Source organism: Rhinopithecus roxellana, chromosome 10 (genome assembly GCF_007565055.1).
Source record: "Rhinopithecus roxellana isolate Shanxi Qingling chromosome 10, ASM756505v1, whole genome shotgun sequence".
In the NCBI taxonomy this organism is placed as follows: Eukaryota; Metazoa; Chordata; class Mammalia; order Primates; family Cercopithecidae; genus Rhinopithecus; species Rhinopithecus roxellana.
In genome coordinates, this window is record NC_044558.1 from 10,531,603 (window position 1) to 10,551,935 (window position 20,333).

The following is a 20,333-nucleotide window of genomic DNA, read 5'->3' on the forward strand; positions in this document are numbered from 1 at the left end:
CGGCGCACTCGGTTTCTGCTTACCCCACACTTGAGCTTGCACGTGGCCTCGTCAGTCCCTGGACCTTTCAGCTTTGGCTCCCACTGCCAAATAAAAAGTCTTGGTGTCTCCCTGTTCTGAATCCCAAGAGAAAAAGCTGACCATTAGCTCCTCTCCAGACAGAACACTGGTCAGCCTGATACCGGTCAGGCTCCCAGCCTCATCTACTCAGCTTGGGTCTTGCATATGCTGCGCCCCTTGGCCTGGAAAAGGAGGAGTCCTCAACATCCAGGCCTCGGCTCAGGCTCACCTCCTCAGAGAAGGCTCTCCGGCTGTCTGGCCACTGGACAGTGGTCAAACACCACCCCCACTCCTCAACTCCTAGCTTGCTCTAAGTCACTTTTTAAAAGTCACATTACTCTGTATTTAACTTATTCATAGCTCTTGGGACCATCTGAACCTATCTATTCTTTCTCACTGGAATGTAAGTTCCATAAATACAGAAAACTTGTCTATCTTGTTCTTCTCTGGCTCCAGGACTCAGAACGAGGTGCTTCAACACCTCATAGGCATTCAACAAAAATGTGATGAACGAATGAGTAGCCAGCCAGACATGCGGGCTGTATAAGTAAAGGTTTCTGTTCCAAGGCTGGGTAATGGAGGTCCCATGACTTCAATACCTATCTAGTTAAATGGCCAGTTCTTTAATGGTTTCGAACCGTTTTCACATAACCCCACAACAAGCCTGTGTGGTCAGTATTTTTATAAGCTCTATTTCATAAAGAAAGAAACTGAGACTCAGTAAACTTAAGTGACTTGCCCAAGGTCACTCAGCAAGTGCTTGAACTCAGGATTTGAACCACACCTGCCAGACGGCCACGGCACCTGAAGCTTTGTATCTCCTCACTTTTCCTCCCACCAGGGTAAATGGGATAAAAAAGACAGACTTGGTTACCAAACTCTTAGAATGACAATACTCAACAATACAGAAGAAACATGAAGTATTATTTCATTTCCCCGTCAGTGGTAATTATGGATCTCATTATTCCAGAAGCAGCACAGGCTAAATCATAGAGATTTAGATAAATCTGAGTAAAACGGATTCACTAAGCCAGATTGAAAACATTTGCAGTGACTTGTTCAGCCCTCTTCAGGTTGGCTGTGTGGACAGCGGACAACCATGACCTCCCAGTGCCAAGGCACACACCAGGACAGTAAATCTCATGCTCATTAAACGAGCTAAGAGTTGTGAAAGCACTTCAGGAACATACTGGTTCTTTTCTTTCTTTTATTTTTTTTTGAGACGGAGTCTTCCTCTGTCGCCCAGGCTGGAGTGCAGTGGCGCGACCTCGGCTCACTGCAAGCTCTGCCTCCCAGGTTCACCCCATTCTCCTGCCTCAGCCTCCCGAGTAGCTGGGACTACAGGCACCGGCTACCACGCCCGGCTAATTTTTTTGTATTTTTAGTAGGGACGGGGTTTCACCGGGTTAGCCAGGATGGTCTCGATCTCCTGACCTCGTGATCCACCCGCCTCAGCCTCCCAAAGTGCTGGGATTACAGGCGTGAGCCACCGCACCCGGCCCAAGTTAGTTCTTAAAGGGTTCATTTTCTTCGGTCCCCAATTATCACTCATTACTGAGTACAGACTATTGCTATGGGCTCAACTGTGTCCTCCCCACATTGATCTTGGACGTCCCAAGCCTCTGGGACTGTGAGAAAACACATTTCTGTGTCGAAGCCACCCAGTTTATGGTCTTTTGTTATGGCAGCCGGGGCTGACCAAAACAACTATGTGGCAGGTACTACCTACCATATGGCCCTAAAATGTTTTAACTTCACACACCTGGAAAGCACCACAGCCCCAAGAGAAAAGCTTTTCCGCACTGCTGTTAAGCCAGGGCCACACACTGCAGTGCTCTGGTGCTCCACCAGCTGGAGGATGGCCTGGCCCACAAAACCCACATTCCCACCTTGCTCTGGCCCTGTCTCCCCTCCCACCTGCATCCTGAGCTCGCACCCTGTGTGGAACCCAACCAGCGGCTTATTAGCATTTCAGTCCACGTTTATGACATTTCCGTCAACAATCTGGTCAACTGCACTTATCCCTGGCCTCTGTACTGTACCCTGCTCCGCCTCGATTCCGGCCCTAAGGGAAGCTAGAGCCATGGAGCCCTTAACTTTATTGGCTCTGGGCTCAGATTGCCAAGTTTAGGATCCCAGCTGTATCCTTGCTAAAGTTAGTATCTCTGGGACTCAGTTTCTGCATCTGTAAGCGACAGGTGGATCACAGTGCTCACTCACTGCTGCAGTGTCTTATCTACGTTAGATAATCCATGAAAGCTCAACATAGCTGGGCCAAAAGTAAGAACCAAACGCGTGGCTGCTGTTAATACCGACTCCTGCGCCCCGCCCAGTTCCACCGCAGGCACAACCTTCGTAGGTCTGCCCAGTCCCCGCACAGGGTTCCCGCCTGTCAATCACGCTGGCCCCGCCCTCCACTTCCGGAATGATTTCCCGCTCCGAACTGGCCACCCACCTTTGCATACAGGGGTCCCGCGCCGGAACAGACGCCTAGTTTGCGATTTCACCAAAGTCGCCCTCCCTTGTCCCGCTGCTCCTCGTCCTCAGCTCTGCCGCCACGCAGCACTGCGCTCACCTTCTTCGCCGGCAGAATTGCTGCGCTGAAAGCCAGGCCCAGGGAGTCGGGGCAAACACGGCTGCATTTGAAACTGGCGGCTCCCGTCAATGAAAGGCTGCCGGAACAACCCCCGCCGCTGCGCATGCGCACTCCAGGACGCGCGCGAACACGCAGCCGCCGTAATCCGGAGGGGCGTGGTTTGCGCGCTCGGAACTTGGATCTCAACCTCAGGGCTCGGTTCCTCCTCCCGCTGCTTTCCGCCAGCTGCCGGGTGTGTGATTAATCCCCTCCGATTAGCGCCAGGTATACGAAGCGCTGGACAGTTGCCTGACCAGATGAAACATCAGCCGATGTTCCAACGCCCAGGGACGGGCGCTGTCCCCGAAACGGGAAACCTGTCTTCTGGTCCCGGCTCTAGTCGGCCTCTGGAGATCCGCAGCTCGGTTATTTTACCTCTGAAACGGACGACACCTGCACTGCGTATCCCAGCGGCTCCTCCACGCGGAGAGACAGTGTCAGTGAAAGGCCGTTTAGATGACGAGTTGATGAAATCGTTTCTGCCCCCTGCGGGGCACGACCTTGCAGAGAGCCCGGAAGACCCAGCCCTGCCTGGAGCTTACCTGCTAATTAGGAGGACAACGCATCACCTCACCTCCCTGGACTTTGCTTCTCCTTTATTCAGTGAGGGACTGGACTAGCTGGTCTTTAAGAACTTTTCAGAAAGTCTGGTTCTGGCAGATGATCAATGGGAGCATCTTATGCTACGAGCTTTCCTGGAATGACAGGTAATTGGTGCGCCTTCCCAGCAGGGTCAGGGGGAGTTGCTGGGACTTGAAGGAAAGGCCTCTGGGGAGAGGAGCCAGTGTTAACAAGCTGTCAAAAAGCTTGGAGGTGGGAATTTACAAAAGGTGATTACAGGGTCAGTTTTTTTTTGTCACCTGCTTCCTTACTGGGCAGTTTGGAGAGGGCGAAGAAGTAATACCCTTCAGGGTCTTGGGATGTAGCCAGCAGAATCCTTAGAGGGTCTTTGAAGTCTTAGTTTTAAGTTTAGAATTCATGGGCAGAGTACTTAAATACACTTTTCTCCAAAGAAGATGTACAGGTGGCTCACAGGCCCATAAAAATGTTGCATTCTACCCTATAACATCTGTGTTTGTTTTTGCATAAAAACAGAGTTTTAAAATAACTGTTGTCTGGTAAATTGACATCTCTAGAATAGAAGGTACACTAGGTTTTTTACCCTATTGCTTCAAACACCATCCCACACAGCCACACTCCTAGGATATGAATCGTCCAGTTTAAGAAGCACCATTGGAGGAATAGAAAGTGATAGGACGTGAAGGTCGCTCGGGGTCTGGTTGTAGAAGGCTTTAAACAACAAGCTAATAAATTTAGACTTCACACTTTAGACAAGTTGCAAGTCACTGAAACCTTTTTAAACAGAGGAGTGGATTTGCAAATGCAATGTCTTGGAAATATTAAGCTGGAAGCAGTGTGAAGGATGGTTTGGTGGGGAGACCAGAAGCAAGCAGTACCTCAAGAGTGGCAATAGACATGGAGAGGACAAAGGCCATTCCCACCAGGCTGTAAATCTGGATTGTGTCCCTCCATCCTCCCTGGAGGCTTATATTTAGAGAGCTGTACTCCTAACATGAGGCCCTGGGCTTTGTCTCAAAGGTAAAGGCAAAAGTTCCTTATGTGGACTACCTCGGCATTTATTATTAAACAGCCTTAGATGATGCCATTGATTGAATGAACTCAGAGACCTTCATAAACTCCTCTCAAAACTCAGGGCTAGGAAGAAAAGTTCTTGTACTAATGTAGAAATATTTTCTATAACCGGACAGTGAGAGCTATAGAAACCCATTACGCATTCTTCTTTGCCTTCACTGCTAGTGATCTCACAGCTAAATATTGTACATTGTTTTAGTTTTCTTCAGCCAGCATTTTTTAATGTTTTTTTTTTTTGTTGTTGTTGTTGTTGTTCTCATTCCTTCTTGCTAATTTTAAGTACATGTTCTAATAAAGTCTGACTGCCTGGATCCAGATTCCCAACTCCACCATTTAACTAGCTGGATGACCTTGGCGTATGACTTAAGCCTTCTGAGTCTCTGCTTTTCTCATGAATGAAATAAAGGTAATAATAGAACTTATGTTCTAGAATTCTTAGGAGATAAATGAGATAGTCCTGGTAACATAAAAGGCTTAACATCTAACATGTCATTGTGGAAGCTTAACAAATGGTAGCTATTACCGATATGAATTGGGTTTGGTTTCAGCATTCCTCTGCTTTTATTATAAATTTCCTAAGATCCTCTTCTAGAAAGAGAGCGTGTAGAACGTGCAAGTTTGTTTTCAACAAGCAATTCTCTCGGGAGCTGAGAGTGAGAACTCAGTCACTCCTGCCATAGTGGCAGCAAGCCTTTCATGAGGGATGTACCCTCATGGTCCAAACATCGCCCACCGGATGCCACCTCTAACACTGGAAATCAGATTTCAACATGAGACTTAGTGGAGCCAAACAAACCATATCCAAACTGTAACACCTAGTAGTGGGAAAGACTCATGAAATGTGCCTGTGCTATAAGAGGAAACATCATTAGAGACCATATTGTTCTGTCCCCAAGGCCCCACATGCCTCACTCTGGAACAGTGCAAGATGTACCCTAATCATATTTGCTTCTCTGAACCCTAGTTTCTTGGATTATTATGTCTATCTTGATATATTACTTTAGCTCATTAAGCCACACCATAGTGGGGTGGGACATATTATTTCTTCACATAATAGGTTGATATACTTAGTCAAACTAAATTTTCAGTAGTGTTTAAAATGGGGGAGTAGAACTCAGGAAGGTGGTAAAATCTGGATATATGGATTTGATCACCCCTGGGAAACAACAAAAACATCTAAACTAAAGCTATGGAGGTAGTAAGATTGCTGAAAGGAAGTTTCCAAAAGGAAAGAGGTATCCACATATAAAAGAATGAAGTAGGATCCTTGTCTTATACGATATATCCAAATTAACTTAAAATTGATTTTCTAAAGTTAAAATGAAGTTAAACAGTAAAGTTAAAAGCAAGCTGTAAAACTATAAAACTGGTGGAATAAAACAGAGGGGAAATACTTTATGACGTTGCATTTGGCAATGATTCCTTGGTTATGACACCAAAAGCACAGGCAGCAAAAATAAAAATATTGATGATGAGTTGAGGGATTTGTAAAATAACATACAAATAGATGAACTGGACAACAACAAAAGCTAGAACTTCTGTGCATTGAAGGACAAGATCAACAGAGCGAAAAGTCAACCTACAGAATGGGAGCAAGTATTTGTAAATCATCTATCTGACAAGGGGTTAATAACCAGAATATATAAAGAACTTCTATATCTCAGCAACATGAAAACAATCTGATTAAAAAATGGGCAAAATACTTAAATAGATATTTCTCCAAAAATGATGTGCAAATGGCCCACAGGCACGTGAAAAGATGCTCGACATCCCAGTCATTGGGAAAATGCAACTCAAAGCCACAATGAGGTACCACTGCAACCCGTTAGGATAGCTACTATTACACATACACACACACACACACACACACACACACACACACACACACACAGAGCCAGGCACAGTGGCTTATACTTGCAATTCCAGCACTTTGGGAAGCTGAGGCGAGAGGATCACTTGTGTTCAAGACCATCCTGGCTAACATAGTGAGACCAGACCTCTACAAAAAATTTTAAAAAATATTACAGGGGAATGGTGACACACACTTGTAGTCCCAGCTACCCAGGAGGCTGAGGTAGGAGGATTGTGTGAGCCCAGGAGTTCAAGGCTGTAGTGAGTCATAACGGCACCGTTGCACTGCAGTCTGAGTGACACAGCAAGACCCAGTCTCAACAAAACAAAAATCAAAAAGAAAGAAAGAAGGAAAGAACCTCAAAAACCCCAAAAGGAACAAAACAAAAAATAAATGATGGCAAGGATATAGAGAAATTAGAACTTTTGTACATGGCTGGTGGGAATGTAAAATGGTATAGCCACGATGGAAAAAAATTAAAAATAGAATTGCCATATGATCCAGCAATTTCACGTCTGGATATATAACCAACAGAAGTAAAAGCAGTGTCTTGAAGAGACTTTTGTACACCCGTGTTTATAACAGCATTATTCGCAACAGCCAAAAGGTAGAAGCAACCCACGTGTCTACCGATAGATGGATGGATAAAGTGTGGTGTATACATACAACAGAATATGACTCAGTCTCGGAAGGAAGTTCTGAGACAGGCTACCACATGGATGAGCCCCGAGGCTATTATTTTTATTAGTGTTCTCCAGAGAAACAGAACCAGCAGGGTGTGTGTGTGGGGGTGTGTGTGTGTGTGTGTCTGTGTCTACCCAGAGATAAAAAGAGGTTTAAGGAATTAGCTCTTGCAGTTGTGGAGGATTGGTGAATGAAAATCTGATTGTATTGGCTGGCAGGCTGGAGACCTAGGGAAGAGTTACAGTTCAAGTCCAAAGGCAGTCTGCTGGCACAACTCCTTGTTCAGGAGAGGTCAGTCTTTGCTCCAGTAAGGTCTTCACCTAATTGGATGAGGTCCACCCACATTACAGAGGCTAATCTAGTTTACTTAGAGTTCATTGATTTAAATGTTAATCTCATTAAAAAAAAAAAAAAACACCTTCACAGAAACACCCAGAATAATGTTGGCCAAATGTGTGGGTATGATGGCTCAGCCAAGTTGACACATAAAATTAACCATCACATTATACTCAATGAAAAAGCCAGTCAAAAGACAAATACTGTATGATTCCACTTACATGAGATTGCTAGAGTAGTCAAATTCATAGAGACAGAAAGTAGAAGAGTGATTGTCAGGAGCTGGAAGAGGGGCAAATAGGGAATTGTTTTATGGGTATAAGAACTTCAGTTTTATAAGAGGAAAAGTTCTGGAGATTGGTTACACAACAATGTGAATGTGCTTAACATGAATGAAGTGTACATTTGAACAGGGTTAAGATGGTACATTTTATTGTGTATATTTTATTACAATTTTTTGAAAAACAAATGAGGAACAGAGAATGACCTTTAAGAAATGTCCACATTTGGGCCAGTCACGGTGGCTCACGCCTGTAATCCCAGCACTTTGGGAGGCCTAGGCAGGTGGATCACCTAAGATCAGGAGTTCGAGACCAGCCTGACCAACATGGAGAAACCCCGTCTCTACTAAAAATACAAAAAAATTAGCAGGGTGTGGTGGCAGATGCCTGTAACTTCAGCTACTCAGGAGGCTGAGGCAGGAGAATGGCGTGAACCCGGAAGGCGGAGCTTGCAGTGAGCTGAGATCCGGCCACTGCACTCCAGCCCGGGCAACAGAGCGAGACTCCACCTCAAAAAAAAAAAAAAAAAAAGAATGTAAGTTGCACGAAGCCAGGGACATCAGCTTAATTCAGTGCAGCATCCCCAGGGCTTAGAGAATCACCTGGCACACAGGAGGTTTTCAGTAATTCAGAAACAAATTTGTGTAAACAGCAAGAGTGGGAGTCGGCAGAAGTGCATTCTGTATAAAACACAGGTATTGGTGTTTGGCTATTGGTGCTAAGGAAGGCTGTGAATGGTGAGTTCAAGTTTTGCTTCTGATATACGTTGGAAATATCGACTCCTCTTTCTCTGTAGCCACAATGCCCACTCCCTACCTCTTTTCTTTCTTAGGACTTTGGGAACATTCAAGAACAGTGTAGGGAACACGGGCTGTGGGAAGAGCCCTGAATTGGAGATTCTCCTACGTTCCCAATCATTCTCTATGTGACCTGGGACAAATGGCTCAGCCTCTGAAACGGGTAGGGCTGGAAGTTAGGATGGGTAAATGAGAGTGAACTGGCAATCTCTGGTGTCTGGATGAGTTGCTCAGGCCCTTTCTATTCTATACAATCTTGGAATCTCCTTTATCTTAGAAATTTGTGCCTAGTTTGCATTTTACTCTATAATTTGTCCACTACAATTTTTAAAAATATTCCAATTTTAAAAGAATTTTAGAAATATGCACCAAAATATTTATAGATGAAACAATAAGAAGTCTGGGATCTGATTCACAATAATCCTGGCAGGGAGACAATGTAGGTAAGGAGACAGAAAAACACGGGTGGTGTGAGTTGCTGTGGTGGGGAATGGGCACATGGGAGTTTGTGACACCATTCTCTATACTTCTGTAGAGCACTGAAAACACAGCTGAAAATCTTTGCAGCCATCAGAAAACAAGATCGTGTATTTTTCAGGGACATGGATGGAACTAGTGTCGATTATACTTAGCTAACACCGGAACAGAAAACCAAATACTGCTTGATCTCGCTTATAAGTGGGAGCTAAATGATGAGAACAAATGGACACATGGAGGGGAACAACACACACTGGGGCCTATCAAATGGTGGAGGGTGGGAGGAGGAGAACCAGGGAGAATAACTATTGGGTACTAGGCTTAGTACCTGGGTGATGAAATAATCTGTACAACAAACCCCCATGACACATGTTTCCCTACGTAACAAGCTTGCACATGTACCAATAAACTTAAAATAAAAATAAATCAATTAAAAGAAAAAAAAATCTTAAACCACCTAGAGAAAAAAGATCACCTACAAAGGAACAAAAATTAGAATGACTCCAGGCTTCTTAACACCAACAAAGAAAGCCAGAAAACCACATTGTATGATATCTTCAAAGTGCCAAGGGAAAACAATTGTCACTCTAGAACTGAGTCACCAGTACAGTGATCTTTCAAGAATGACAATAAGAAAACATTTCAAACAAAAACTAAGGGAGCACACCATCAAGATAAGAGCACTAAAGAAACTTTTAAAAGATGACTCTGCGATGAAGAGAAGTGGGCCCCATGGGATGGTCAGACATGCAACAAGAAATGTAAGACTGTATGTAAATCTAAACAGTTTGTATGAAATGATAGCAGTCATAGCCTCTGATAATGGTTTGGCTGTGTCCCCACCCAAAATCTCATCTTGAATTGTAATCCCCCTAATCCCAGGTGTCAAGGGAGTGATCAAGTGGAGGTAATTGGATCATGAGGGCGGTTTCCTCCATGCTGTTCGCATGATAGTGAGTTCTCACGAGGTCTGATGGTTTTATAAGGGGGATTTCCCTGCTCTTGCTAGCAATTCTTCCACCTGCTGCCTTGCGAAGAAGGTGCCTTGCTTTCTCTTCACCTTCCATCATGATTGTAAGTTTCCTGCCTCCCCAGCCACGCAGAAACCATGCAGAACTGAGTCAATTAGACCTCTTTCCTTTATAAATTACCCAGTCTCTTCATAGCAGTGTGAGAACGAACTAATACAGCCTCTAATTTCTGAGCTAGATAGAACTAAAATATTGGCCATCAAAAGCCTGTAATTGGGAAGGACAGTGATTGGAATGAATGTTAAGACAGGATAGAAAGTTATAATATGATTTTACTTCACACTCTGTTAAGTTTAGAATGCATGATAAAAGTCTACTTTTTGGTACCTAGCCCAGAGAAACCTCCACAATTGTGTATAAGGAGGCATATTTCAAATGTTCTGGGGGACAGGGGGAGGGACAGCATCAGGAAAAATAACTAATGCGTGCTGGACTTAATACCTAGGTGATGTGTTGATAGGTGTAGCAAATGACCATGGCACACATTTACCTGTTTAACAAACCTGCACATCCTGCACATGTACCCCAGAACTTAATATAAAAATAGAAAAAGTTCATGCTGTGTTACTTGAATAGTAACATACTTTGAACAACTTCAGTGTTCATCTACATGGGAAATGATTTATAAACTCTAGAATATCAATACCATGGAACACTACTGGGAATGCAGTAGATCCGTCAGAACCAGCATATCAGTGGGAAACAAACAAGTTCCAGAAACTTTTCATACACATATTTATAAATATCCCTTATGAACATCAGTGCAGAAATCCTCAACAAAATACTAGCTAACCAAATTCAACAGCGTATCAAAAAGATAATACACCATGATCAAGTGGGCTCCATACCAGGGATTCAGAGTTGATTTAACATACACAAGTCAGGCCAGGCACAGTGGCTCACGCCTGTAATTCTAGCACATTGGGAAGACAGGGCGGGTGGATCACTTGAGGCCAGGAGTTCGAGACCAGCCTGGCCAACATGGCAAAACCCTGACTCTACTAAAAATACGAATAAATTAGTTGGGCATGGTGGCACACACCTGCAATCCCTGCTACTTGTGGGTCTGAGGTATGAATATCCTTTTAACCCAGGAGGTGGAGGTTGCAATGAGCCAAGATCACACCTTTGTACTCCAGACTGGGTGACAGAGCAAGAATCTGTCCCCCACCCCTGAAAAATATATGAGTTAGTAAGTGTGATACACCACCTAAACAGATGTAAAAGCAAAAATCTATGTCAACAGACACAGAAAAAGCATTTGATAAGAATCCAACATTTCTTTATTATCAAGACCCTCAGCAAAATTAGCGTGGAGGGGACAAACTTAAGGTAAGAGAAGCCATCCATGACAGACCCATAGCCAACATACTAAACAGGGAAAAGTGGAAAGCATTTCCTTTGAGAACTGGAGCAACATAAGGATACCCACTTTCACCATTTCTATTCAGCATAGTACTGGAAGTCCTAACTAGCACAATTAGACAAGAGAATGAAATAAAGGGGATCCCAATTGGTAAAGAGGAAGTCAAACTGTTGCTGTTTGTTGATGATATGATCGTATACCTAGAAAACCCTAAAGACTCATCCAAAAAGCTCCTATATCTGATAAATGAATTCAGTAAAGTTTCAGGATACAAGATCAATGTACACAAATCAGTAGCACTGCTATACACCAACAGTGACTAAGCTGAGAATCAAATCAAGAACTCCACACCTTTTACAACAGCTTAAAAAAAAAAACTTAGGAATATACCTAATCAAAGTGGTGAAAGATCTCTGCAAGACAAACTATAAAACACCCCCTGAAAAAATTGTAGATAACACAAACAAATAGAAATGCATCCCATACTTATGCACAGGTAGAATAAATATTGTGAAAATGACCATACTTCCAAAAGCAATCTATAAATTCAGTGCTCCATCCAGATTATTTTCTTCATCCAAATACCAACATCATTCTTCACAGAACTAGAAAAAAACAATCCTAAAGTTCATATGGAACAAAAAAAGAGCCTGCGTAGTCAAAGCAAGACTAAACAAAAAGAACAAATCTGGAAATATCACATTACCCAACATCAAGCTATACTATAAGGCTATAGTTACCAAAACAGCATGATACTGGTATAAAAACAGGTGCATAGACCAATGGAACATAATAAAACCCAGAAATAAAGCCAAATACAGCTAACTGATCTTTGACAAAGCAAACAACAACATAAAGTGGGGAAAGGACACCCTAACCAACAAATGGTGCTGAGCTAATTGTCAAGCCACATGTAGAAGAATGAAACTGGATCGTCACCTCTCACCTTATACAAAATCAACTCAAGATGGATCAAAGACTTATATCTAAGACCTGAAACCATAAAAATTCTGGAAGGTAACAGAAAAATTCTTCCAGACTTTGACATCGGCAAAGGGTTCACGACCAAGAACCTAAATCCAAATACAACCAAAACAAAGATAAATAGATGTGACTTAATTAAACTAAAAAAGCTTCTGCACAGAAAAAGAAATAATCAGCAGAGTAAACAGACAACCCACAGAGTGGAAGAAAATATTTGCAAACTACACATCCAACAAAGGACTAATGTCTAGAATCTACCAGGAACTCAAACCAGCAAGAAAAGCAATCCCATCAAAAAGGGACTTAAGGACATGAATAGACAATTCTGAAAAGAAGATACACAAATGGCCATCAAATGTATGAGAAAATGCTCAATATCACTAATTATCAGGGAAATGCAAATCAAAATCACAGATACCACCTGACTTCTGCAAGAAAGGCCAAAATTTAAAAATCAAAAAACAATAGATGTTGGTGTGGATGTGGTGAAAAGGAAACACTTTTACACTGCCGGTGGAAATGTAAACTAGTACAACCATGATGGAGAACCTTATGGAGATTCCTTAAAGAACTAAAAGTAGAGTTACCACTTGACCCAGCAATCCCATTACTGGGTATCTACCCTCCCCAAAAGAAGTCATTATATGAAAAAGACACTTGCACACATGTGTTTATAGCAGCATAATTTACAGTTGCAAAAATATGGAACCAGCCTAAATGCCCATCAACCAATGAATGAGTAAAGGAATTGTGGTGTGTGTGTGTGTATATGTATATATGTGTATATATGTGTATATATGCACCATATGTGTATATATATGTGTGTGTATATATATACACATGTATATACATTCTATGGTGTGTGTGTATATATATACCATAGAATACTGCTCAGCCATAAAAATGTAAAAAAAAAATGGCATTCGCAGCAACCTGGATGCAGTTGGAGACCATTATTCTAAGTGAAGTAACTCAGAAATGAAAAACCAAACATCATATGTTCTCACTTATAAGTGGGAGCTAAGCTATGAGGATGCAAAGACATAAGAAAGATACACTGAACTCTGGAGACTTGGGGGGAAGGGTGGGAGGGTGGTAAGGGATAAAAGACTATACATTCGATGCAGTGTACACTGCTTGGGTGATGAGTGCACCAAAATCTCAGAAATCACCACTAAAGAATGTATCCATCTAACCAAACACAGCCTGTTCCCCCCAAATTATTGAAATACTACTAATAAATAAAAATTATATGTATATACGTGTATTTATAGAATATATACAAAGACAACACAGGGCCCTACAGCAAACAGGCAGGGGAGGAGGGCAGAGGAGCGAGGTGGAGTGGGGTAAGTGCACTTTACCCTTGTTGATCACATTTCTACTGTTTGCAAAGACACTGTATTTGTGTATTTTCTTCTGTAAATATAAATTAATGTTAGAAGAGTTCAATGCAATAAAAAAGTAAAAACTGCAAGTTTATTAATAACAGGGGTGTGTCTCTCTTGAACGCCATCGCACTGTAAGCACCTGTAACACATTATAAATGTCCATGGACTGGAAGGTGAGATCCCCAAAATATTAGCATTCTTTTTATCTCACTAGTGGGACAATGTTTAATTTATTTGTTCCAACTACTTTTCTCCATTTTCGACTTGTCTGTATGACATTGATAATGGTAAAAATAAAATGATGAACCATGTTCTTAAGAAATGTCTTCATCCTCCGTTCTCTGTCGCCCCACCCCCTAGTGTCACCCAGAACCTAGATGCAAGGCCCAGACTCACCATCCCATATCAGCTGCATATCCTCATCGTGGATCTGGTGGATGTTCAGCTGTTTGACTGTGAATCCTAAAGACAGGACAGATGGAAAGTCCCTCCAGACTTCCTGGACTTTGAGGCCATCCATTTCCCCAGGCTCAGTAGTGAACAAGGAAATTTGTAAACACATTCTAGCAAGGGATATATCCAAGAGAAGCTTTGCAGCCTAGAAGTCAGTGTCTTAGTAAAATAATAATCCTCGGCGTGGCTGTGACCCAAAAATTATTGTCAGCAGGCGACAAGCAGAGCATGAGTCCAGCATGGTAAGCTACATAGGTTCCTATACCAGTAGAAAGATGGATAAAGGGCACTAGGCAGTTAATTAGCACAAATAAAATACACATTGCCAATAAACAGAAGAAATATTTAACCTTGCTGCTGATGAAACAATATGAATCAAAGTAACAACAGGATACTATGTTTCCCCTGTTAGACTGGTAATGATTTTTTTTTTTTTTTTTTTTTTTTTTTTTTTTTTTTTTTTTTTTTTTTTTTGAGACAAGGTCTCCCTCTGTCACACAGGCATGAGTGCAGTGGCGTGATTATGGCCCACGACAGCCTCAGACTCCTGGATCAAGCAATCCTCCTGCCTCAGTCTCTCAAGTGACTGGGACTACAAGCACATGACATGGTGCCCAGCTAATTATTAATTTATTATAATTTTTAACTTTTTGTAGAGATGAGGTCTCACTATGTAGCCCAGGCTGGTCTCAACTCCTCACTTCAAGTGACCCTACAACTTCAGCTTCCCAAAATGCTGGGATTACCAGCATGAGCCGCCACATCTGGCTTCAAACAGGCATTGAGCCACCACACCTGATAGTGATTAAAAAATATTACCCAGGGTTGGCAAATGTCTGTAGAACTCAATACTCGCATACAGTACTGGTGGGAGTAGAAAATAATTCAACCATTTTACAGAGCAGTTTGGCAATAAGCATGAAAATCTTTAAAACTGTGCATATCCTTTGGGTATAACAATTTGACTTGAAATGTATCATAATGAAATAATTATGATGGTGTGCACAGATTTAACCACTGCATCCCTGCTTGCAGAAACAAACAATGACACAGTCTCAATATTCAAAATTATGGTCTGATTAAAGTGTTTCGTAAATCCATCCATACAATAGAATCCATATTTTGTAGTCATTAAAAATCATGTTGAAGAATATACAATGGTATGTGTTTGTGATACAGCAAGGTTATGCACGTGTGCACATGTGTATTATTTTCTTAGGAAAAAGACTCCAGAATGTTTGAACTGGTTACATCCAAATGGTGGAATTTGGGGCTTTATTTATTTTCTTTTGCCAATCTGAATTTTTTTAGTTTTCTTAACATTAACACACTGCTATTGTAACTTAAAACAAAAATATTTTGGAAAATGTATGGGGTCCCAGTGGATCGATAATTTCTCCCATTTCAGACGTACACTGTTCTCATCCTCACAGAGCCCAGCCCTATGTGGGTCGGCTTCGGGAAACTGCACAGAGCTGGGGTAAAGAGCATTGCTCGCTCTCCCTCCCCTGAGCCTTTTTAAAGCAGAACTTGAGGCCTGTTCACAGGTCAGCCTCTCCCATCAAGGCGAGCCTGAAATGGGAGGGGACCTGCTCCGTCACTCCATGGTCAGGCTTGGCCCTTTAGCAGAAGGCCAAAGCTAAGAAGAGCTCCCTGCTGAAGAGGGGAGGGAGGAGTCCCCAGGCAAAGCTGCCTTAACTACAAAATTCACTTGGGGAAGATCTGCAGTCTCTTTAGGAAGACAAAGCTCTGTGGGCCGTTGAGGAAGCCAAAGCTCTGCGAAGTAACTGCCTCACAAGCAGAGTTTGGCCTGGGTGGACCTGTGGAGCCAAAGAGGGGCGGTGCTGACCAGGAGAGGAGGCACTGGAGCCCTGCTGAAGATCTCCTGGCAGCCACGGCCTCTCCGCTGTCCCCAGCAGCAGCAATGCACCTTCAGGCAGCTCCGACTGCTGGACCCTGCAGACTCAGAGCCCCGCCCCTCTGCAGCAGGAACTTTATTGCTCCTGGGAACCCACAGGATGTGAGAGAAAACAACTCCGTGGGACTGGCAGCCTTGGGTTTGAAAGTTGGACCTGGCACCCACTGGCTTCACTTTCTGGTGTGTAGAGTGGAAGGCAAACCGGCCCGACCTCCCACACATGATGGCATGACACCCATGGGTAATGGATGGAAAACTGCATTGTAATGTGCTCCATCTGTGTAAGGGATTCATGGTATTAGAATGACTCAGGTGAGCCCTTAAGCTACCTGCTAAGCCCTTAAATGTTTGCTTTTCCACCAGGATTCCTGAGCCTTGGCCCATTCTTAAATTTGCAGGAGCCACAGACCTTTCACCCCGTGTCTACTGACCAGAGGCCTGATGCTCCTGCCCACATCTCTCCCTGCCCCTCCAACCAGAAGACCTCTGGCCAGTCGCCATCCAGTGACCTGGCATGACCTCCCCAGCCTTTGAGGCAGTGATCAGGATGCCCAGAGAGTCAAATGCAGAGATCCAGGGACTGGCACCCAAGCTGTGGGTTCTCAGAGTGGACGCATATGAAGAAGTGAGGAACAAGGAGCCCAGGAACATGTCTCTGCCAGCCCACCCCTCTGTGTCCACGGAGCCCGCTGCTGAGGGCCCAGCATGATCCCGGCCCACCCCTCTGTGTCCACGGAGCCCACTGCTGAGGGCCCAGCATGATCCCGGCCCACCCCTCTGTGTCCACGGAGCCCACTGCTGAGGGCCCAGCATGATCCCGGCCCACCCCTCTGTGTCCACGGAGCCCGCTGCTGAGGGCCCAGCATGATCCCGGCCCACCCCTCTGTGTCCACGGAACCTGCTGCTGAGGGCCGAGCATGAGGACTGTGCCCAGCCTCCCCCGAGACCCTCACTTACCAGGTACTTGCAGATTTCCTCCAGGACCTACCTGCATGTGTTCGCTGAGCGTGGCATGCTTCAATGCCTGGGTGAGTGAGGACCAGATGATCACATCAGCCCACGCTGCCAGGACCCTTCCACAGGCCTGTGGGATGAAGAGAGGGAGGCCCCAACCCCACTCCTGCGGCTCTCCAGCCAGGGGGCTGAGTAGAAGCCCCTCCATCATGAAGAGAGTGCAAATGTGCTCAGGGACACCCAGAGGACAATGCCAAAGAGGTGGACGCAGAGCATACGGCCAAGTCTGGGCTCATGGAAAGAGGGTCACGGGGAAGGGGCTCTGCTACCACAAACAGGGGACATGAATCGGCCCTAGGGGTGGCTAGAAAGACAGCCAGCATACCTGGAACACTTCGGTGGTGTTGTCCTGCAAGCTCAGCAGCACTGGGACCAGAAATGTAAAAATTTGTTTCTGGGTAGTGGCTCCAGGTTTTAATTTTGGAGCTGCTGTAGCATGTGACCCAGGGTAGAGTTGGCTGAGATCCTCACCAGCTCCCGCTCCTGCCAGGAAGCACAAGTGGAGATGAGAGCCAGCGACCTCCCTGGCCCTGCCTGACCTGGCTTCCCTCCTTCCACATCTTGGTCTCTGTACAAGGGGCGTGGGCTGCACTGTGCTTAACTGATGCGTAGATGACACGATGTGTGTATGTGGGGGTTCCCTCTAGAGCCCTAGAGCTAAGAAGACTGTTGATGAAAGCACAGTGCTAGGGATGAAGGTTATCATTTCAGTTCCACAGTGGACCACATCTGTAGCTCTTGACTTTGTTCTCTACTGTGGATGAGCTCAAGAATTCGAGATTAAAAAAAAGATAAAAATACACGTAGTTATTCTTGTTATACTGTGAACAAAATGGCTTAAATCTATATTACCTTGTGTGAATTCATACTGACCATAAACAGCTAAGCCTTGTACACTTTCGTTGAACAAAACTTGATTGAGCACCTACCGTGAGCCAGGCACAGTCCAAATAACAGGGACATGGTGGGAAATGACAGAGAGCCCCTGAACACAGGAACAGACACTTTCAGAAGTGGGAGGCCCACATCGTCACACAATGGCTAAACAGGGAGACGAGTCGGGGTCAGCACTTTAATTTAAAGACCAGGAGAAAACAAAAACCCATGCATAGGAGCTGAAGATGGGCGAGTGAGCATTCAGTCACCCCTTCCTGCCCTACATCCCTGCCCCACACCCCTAGAAAACAGAGATGACAGTTTTGTTTTGTTTTGTTTTTTGTTTTTGAGACGGAGTTTCACTCTTGTTGCCCAGGCTAGGGTGCAATGGCGTGATCTTAGCTCATCGCAACCTCTACCTCCCGGGTTCAAGCAATTCTCCACCCTCAGCCTCCCGAGTAGTTGAAATTACAGGCATGCACCACCACACCCAGCTAATTTTGTATTTTTAGTAGAGACGGGGTTTCTCCATGTTGGTCAGGTTGGTCTGGAACTCCCAATCTCAGGTGATCCGCCCGCCTCGGCCTCCCAAAGTGCTGGGATTACAGGCCTGAGCCACTGCGCCCGGCTGACAGATATTTTTAAAATTTGTAATGAACCTGAATGATTAATTGTCCCCCCATGCCCCGCCCGCTGAGGACTGGAGTATCCCTGAAAGACGAACAGCAGGCAGATTTGGAACTGAAGCAGAAAGCATAGCACACAGTGAGGGAAAGAAGAACCTGCTACTGGAGGTGGAAGGGGCCCTGGAATTCACTAAGCTCAAGGGTTGTGAACACAGGCAGCAGAAGACGACTCTGGGCAACCCTGGATGGTTGTGCGGGGCGGCAGTTCAGCCGCACAGTTCTGTTTGCCTCCATCCCGCCCTCCCAATAGCCCCCTTAGCAAGTGGCAAGCAGCAGGGGCAGGTAGCACCCCAGTGAAGCAGGGAGCTTGGCGTCGAGACCAAAGACACGGGGTGGTTCCCTGGGTGTCTGACAGCACCCTGGAGGAGCAGGAGCCCCAGGGTGAGAACACTGGATAGTGTCGCATTCAGCTGTCCACAGATCTCTGGATGCTCCCCAGCCATTACTGAAACAGGCTGCAGTCATGGGTGTTGCTTTCACACAGGGCCAGCCAAGAAACTCCAGCATAAAAATGCCAGAAATCACTACCAAGGATCGGTATACATTCAGGAAAACCAGCACTACAGATGAAAGGAAACATTCGAGAAACAAAACACCCAGCATCCAGCTGGGCACAGTGACTCACACCTATTATCCCAGCACTTCTGGAGGCAGAGGCACAAGATTGCTTGAGCCCAGGAGTTCAAGACCAGACTGGGCAACATGGTGAGTCCCCATCTCTACAGAAATATGCAAAATTAGCCAGGCATGGCGATGTGTGCCTGTAGTACCACAACTTGGGAGGCTGAGGTGGGAGGATCACGAGCCTGGGAGGTCAAGGTCACCATGAGTCATAATCCTGCCACTGCAGTCCAGCCTGGGTGCCAGATCCAGACCCTGTTTCAAAACAAGCAAAACCAAAAGAAAACCCACCATCCAAGGATGGAGTTAATAATAAAATCTGAACAAAACTTGAGAGAAAGTATTACTGAATCCCCAGAAACTTTTTTTTAAAAGATACTGAGTTCAGTTCCTAAAGTGCTTAGAAATTTAAATTTTGAGTTATACATAAATCAATAAATCAATACAGGCACTGGTCAGGAAATATCTCCATAGAATAATGAAATAACTATCAAGATACCACAGTGTCATCCAGAAGAGAAAAATATAGAGTATCTTCTTCATTAGAAAAACAAAAAGTTAAATGAAAATTCAATAGGTGAGTTGAACAGCAGAATAACCACAACTAAAGGGTGAATTCATTAAAAGTGAATGAGCCCAGAAATTCTTCCAAGTAGACAAAGAAATGGGAAATATGAAAGAGAAATTAAGAAACATAGAGAATAAATACAAATAGGTTCCAAAAATGGAACAGACAGAAAAGAGGACATGTGAACCAAAACAGTAGAAGAACGTTTCACAGATGGTGAGACCAGTAATCTTTGCCTGGTGCCCTGCCTCCCTCCACATGACTGGGTGAATGGCAAAGCAGCACCCGGCACCCGCATCTGAGGGCCCCTGTGGGGCAGCTCTTTCCATTTCCCCAGGTGACCTCTGTGTAGGTGATGCCCACTTAGTACTTCTCACTCGGACTATAGCTCCTGACTTCCAAATCCAGCAATATGGAAGATAACAACCTTCCTGCTCTAAACACCTTCGCATACTAGATAAAATATTATATATATGCATAGTTGAGCTTGCAGGAGGGTAACAGAAATCTCTAGAGACCAAAACCAAAAAGCTTGCTGACACTCCACCTGCCCTAGGGGTTGGAGGACATTACTGGTCCCAATAACCCCTAGGGGCATGGGTTGTAATATCTCCTGGGATCCACAGCCTGCAGTCACACAACCAGAAACT

At 44.5% G+C, this 20,333-nt stretch overlaps 2 protein-coding genes across 9 annotated transcripts in view; one reads left to right on the plus strand and one right to left on the minus strand.

The window, feature by feature from the left end:
• DDX11 (DEAD/H-box helicase 11) overlaps window positions 1–2,764 on the minus strand; it is a 29,547-nt gene extending 26,783 nt beyond the window's left edge. For 4 of the 8 annotated variants that reach the window (XR_004059574.1, XM_030938901.1, XM_030938904.1 and 1 more), the window contains exon 1: window positions 2,636–2,764. Coding sequence is in view for 5 of the 8 variants with exons in the window: in XM_030938901.1 (XP_030794761.1) it covers window positions 2,636–2,761 (126 nt within the window). In the remaining 3 variants the exon portion in view is untranslated. Of the gene's footprint in view, window positions 1–2,515 lie in introns of all 8 variants that reach the window. The other 4 variants (XM_010376697.2, XM_030938902.1, XM_030938903.1 and 1 more) reach the window with 3 other exon arrangements.
• Window positions 2,765–3,327: 563 nt separating this feature from the next.
• The window catches only part of LOC104672833 (ovostatin-like), a 133,334-nt gene continuing 116,328 nt past the window's right edge, over window positions 3,328–20,333 (plus strand). The window contains exon 1 of the mRNA XM_030938899.1: window positions 3,328–3,402. Within this exon, the coding sequence (XP_030794759.1) occupies window positions 3,356–3,402 (47 nt within the window). The 5' untranslated portion in view covers window positions 3,328–3,355. The remainder of the gene's footprint in view (window positions 3,403–20,333) is intronic.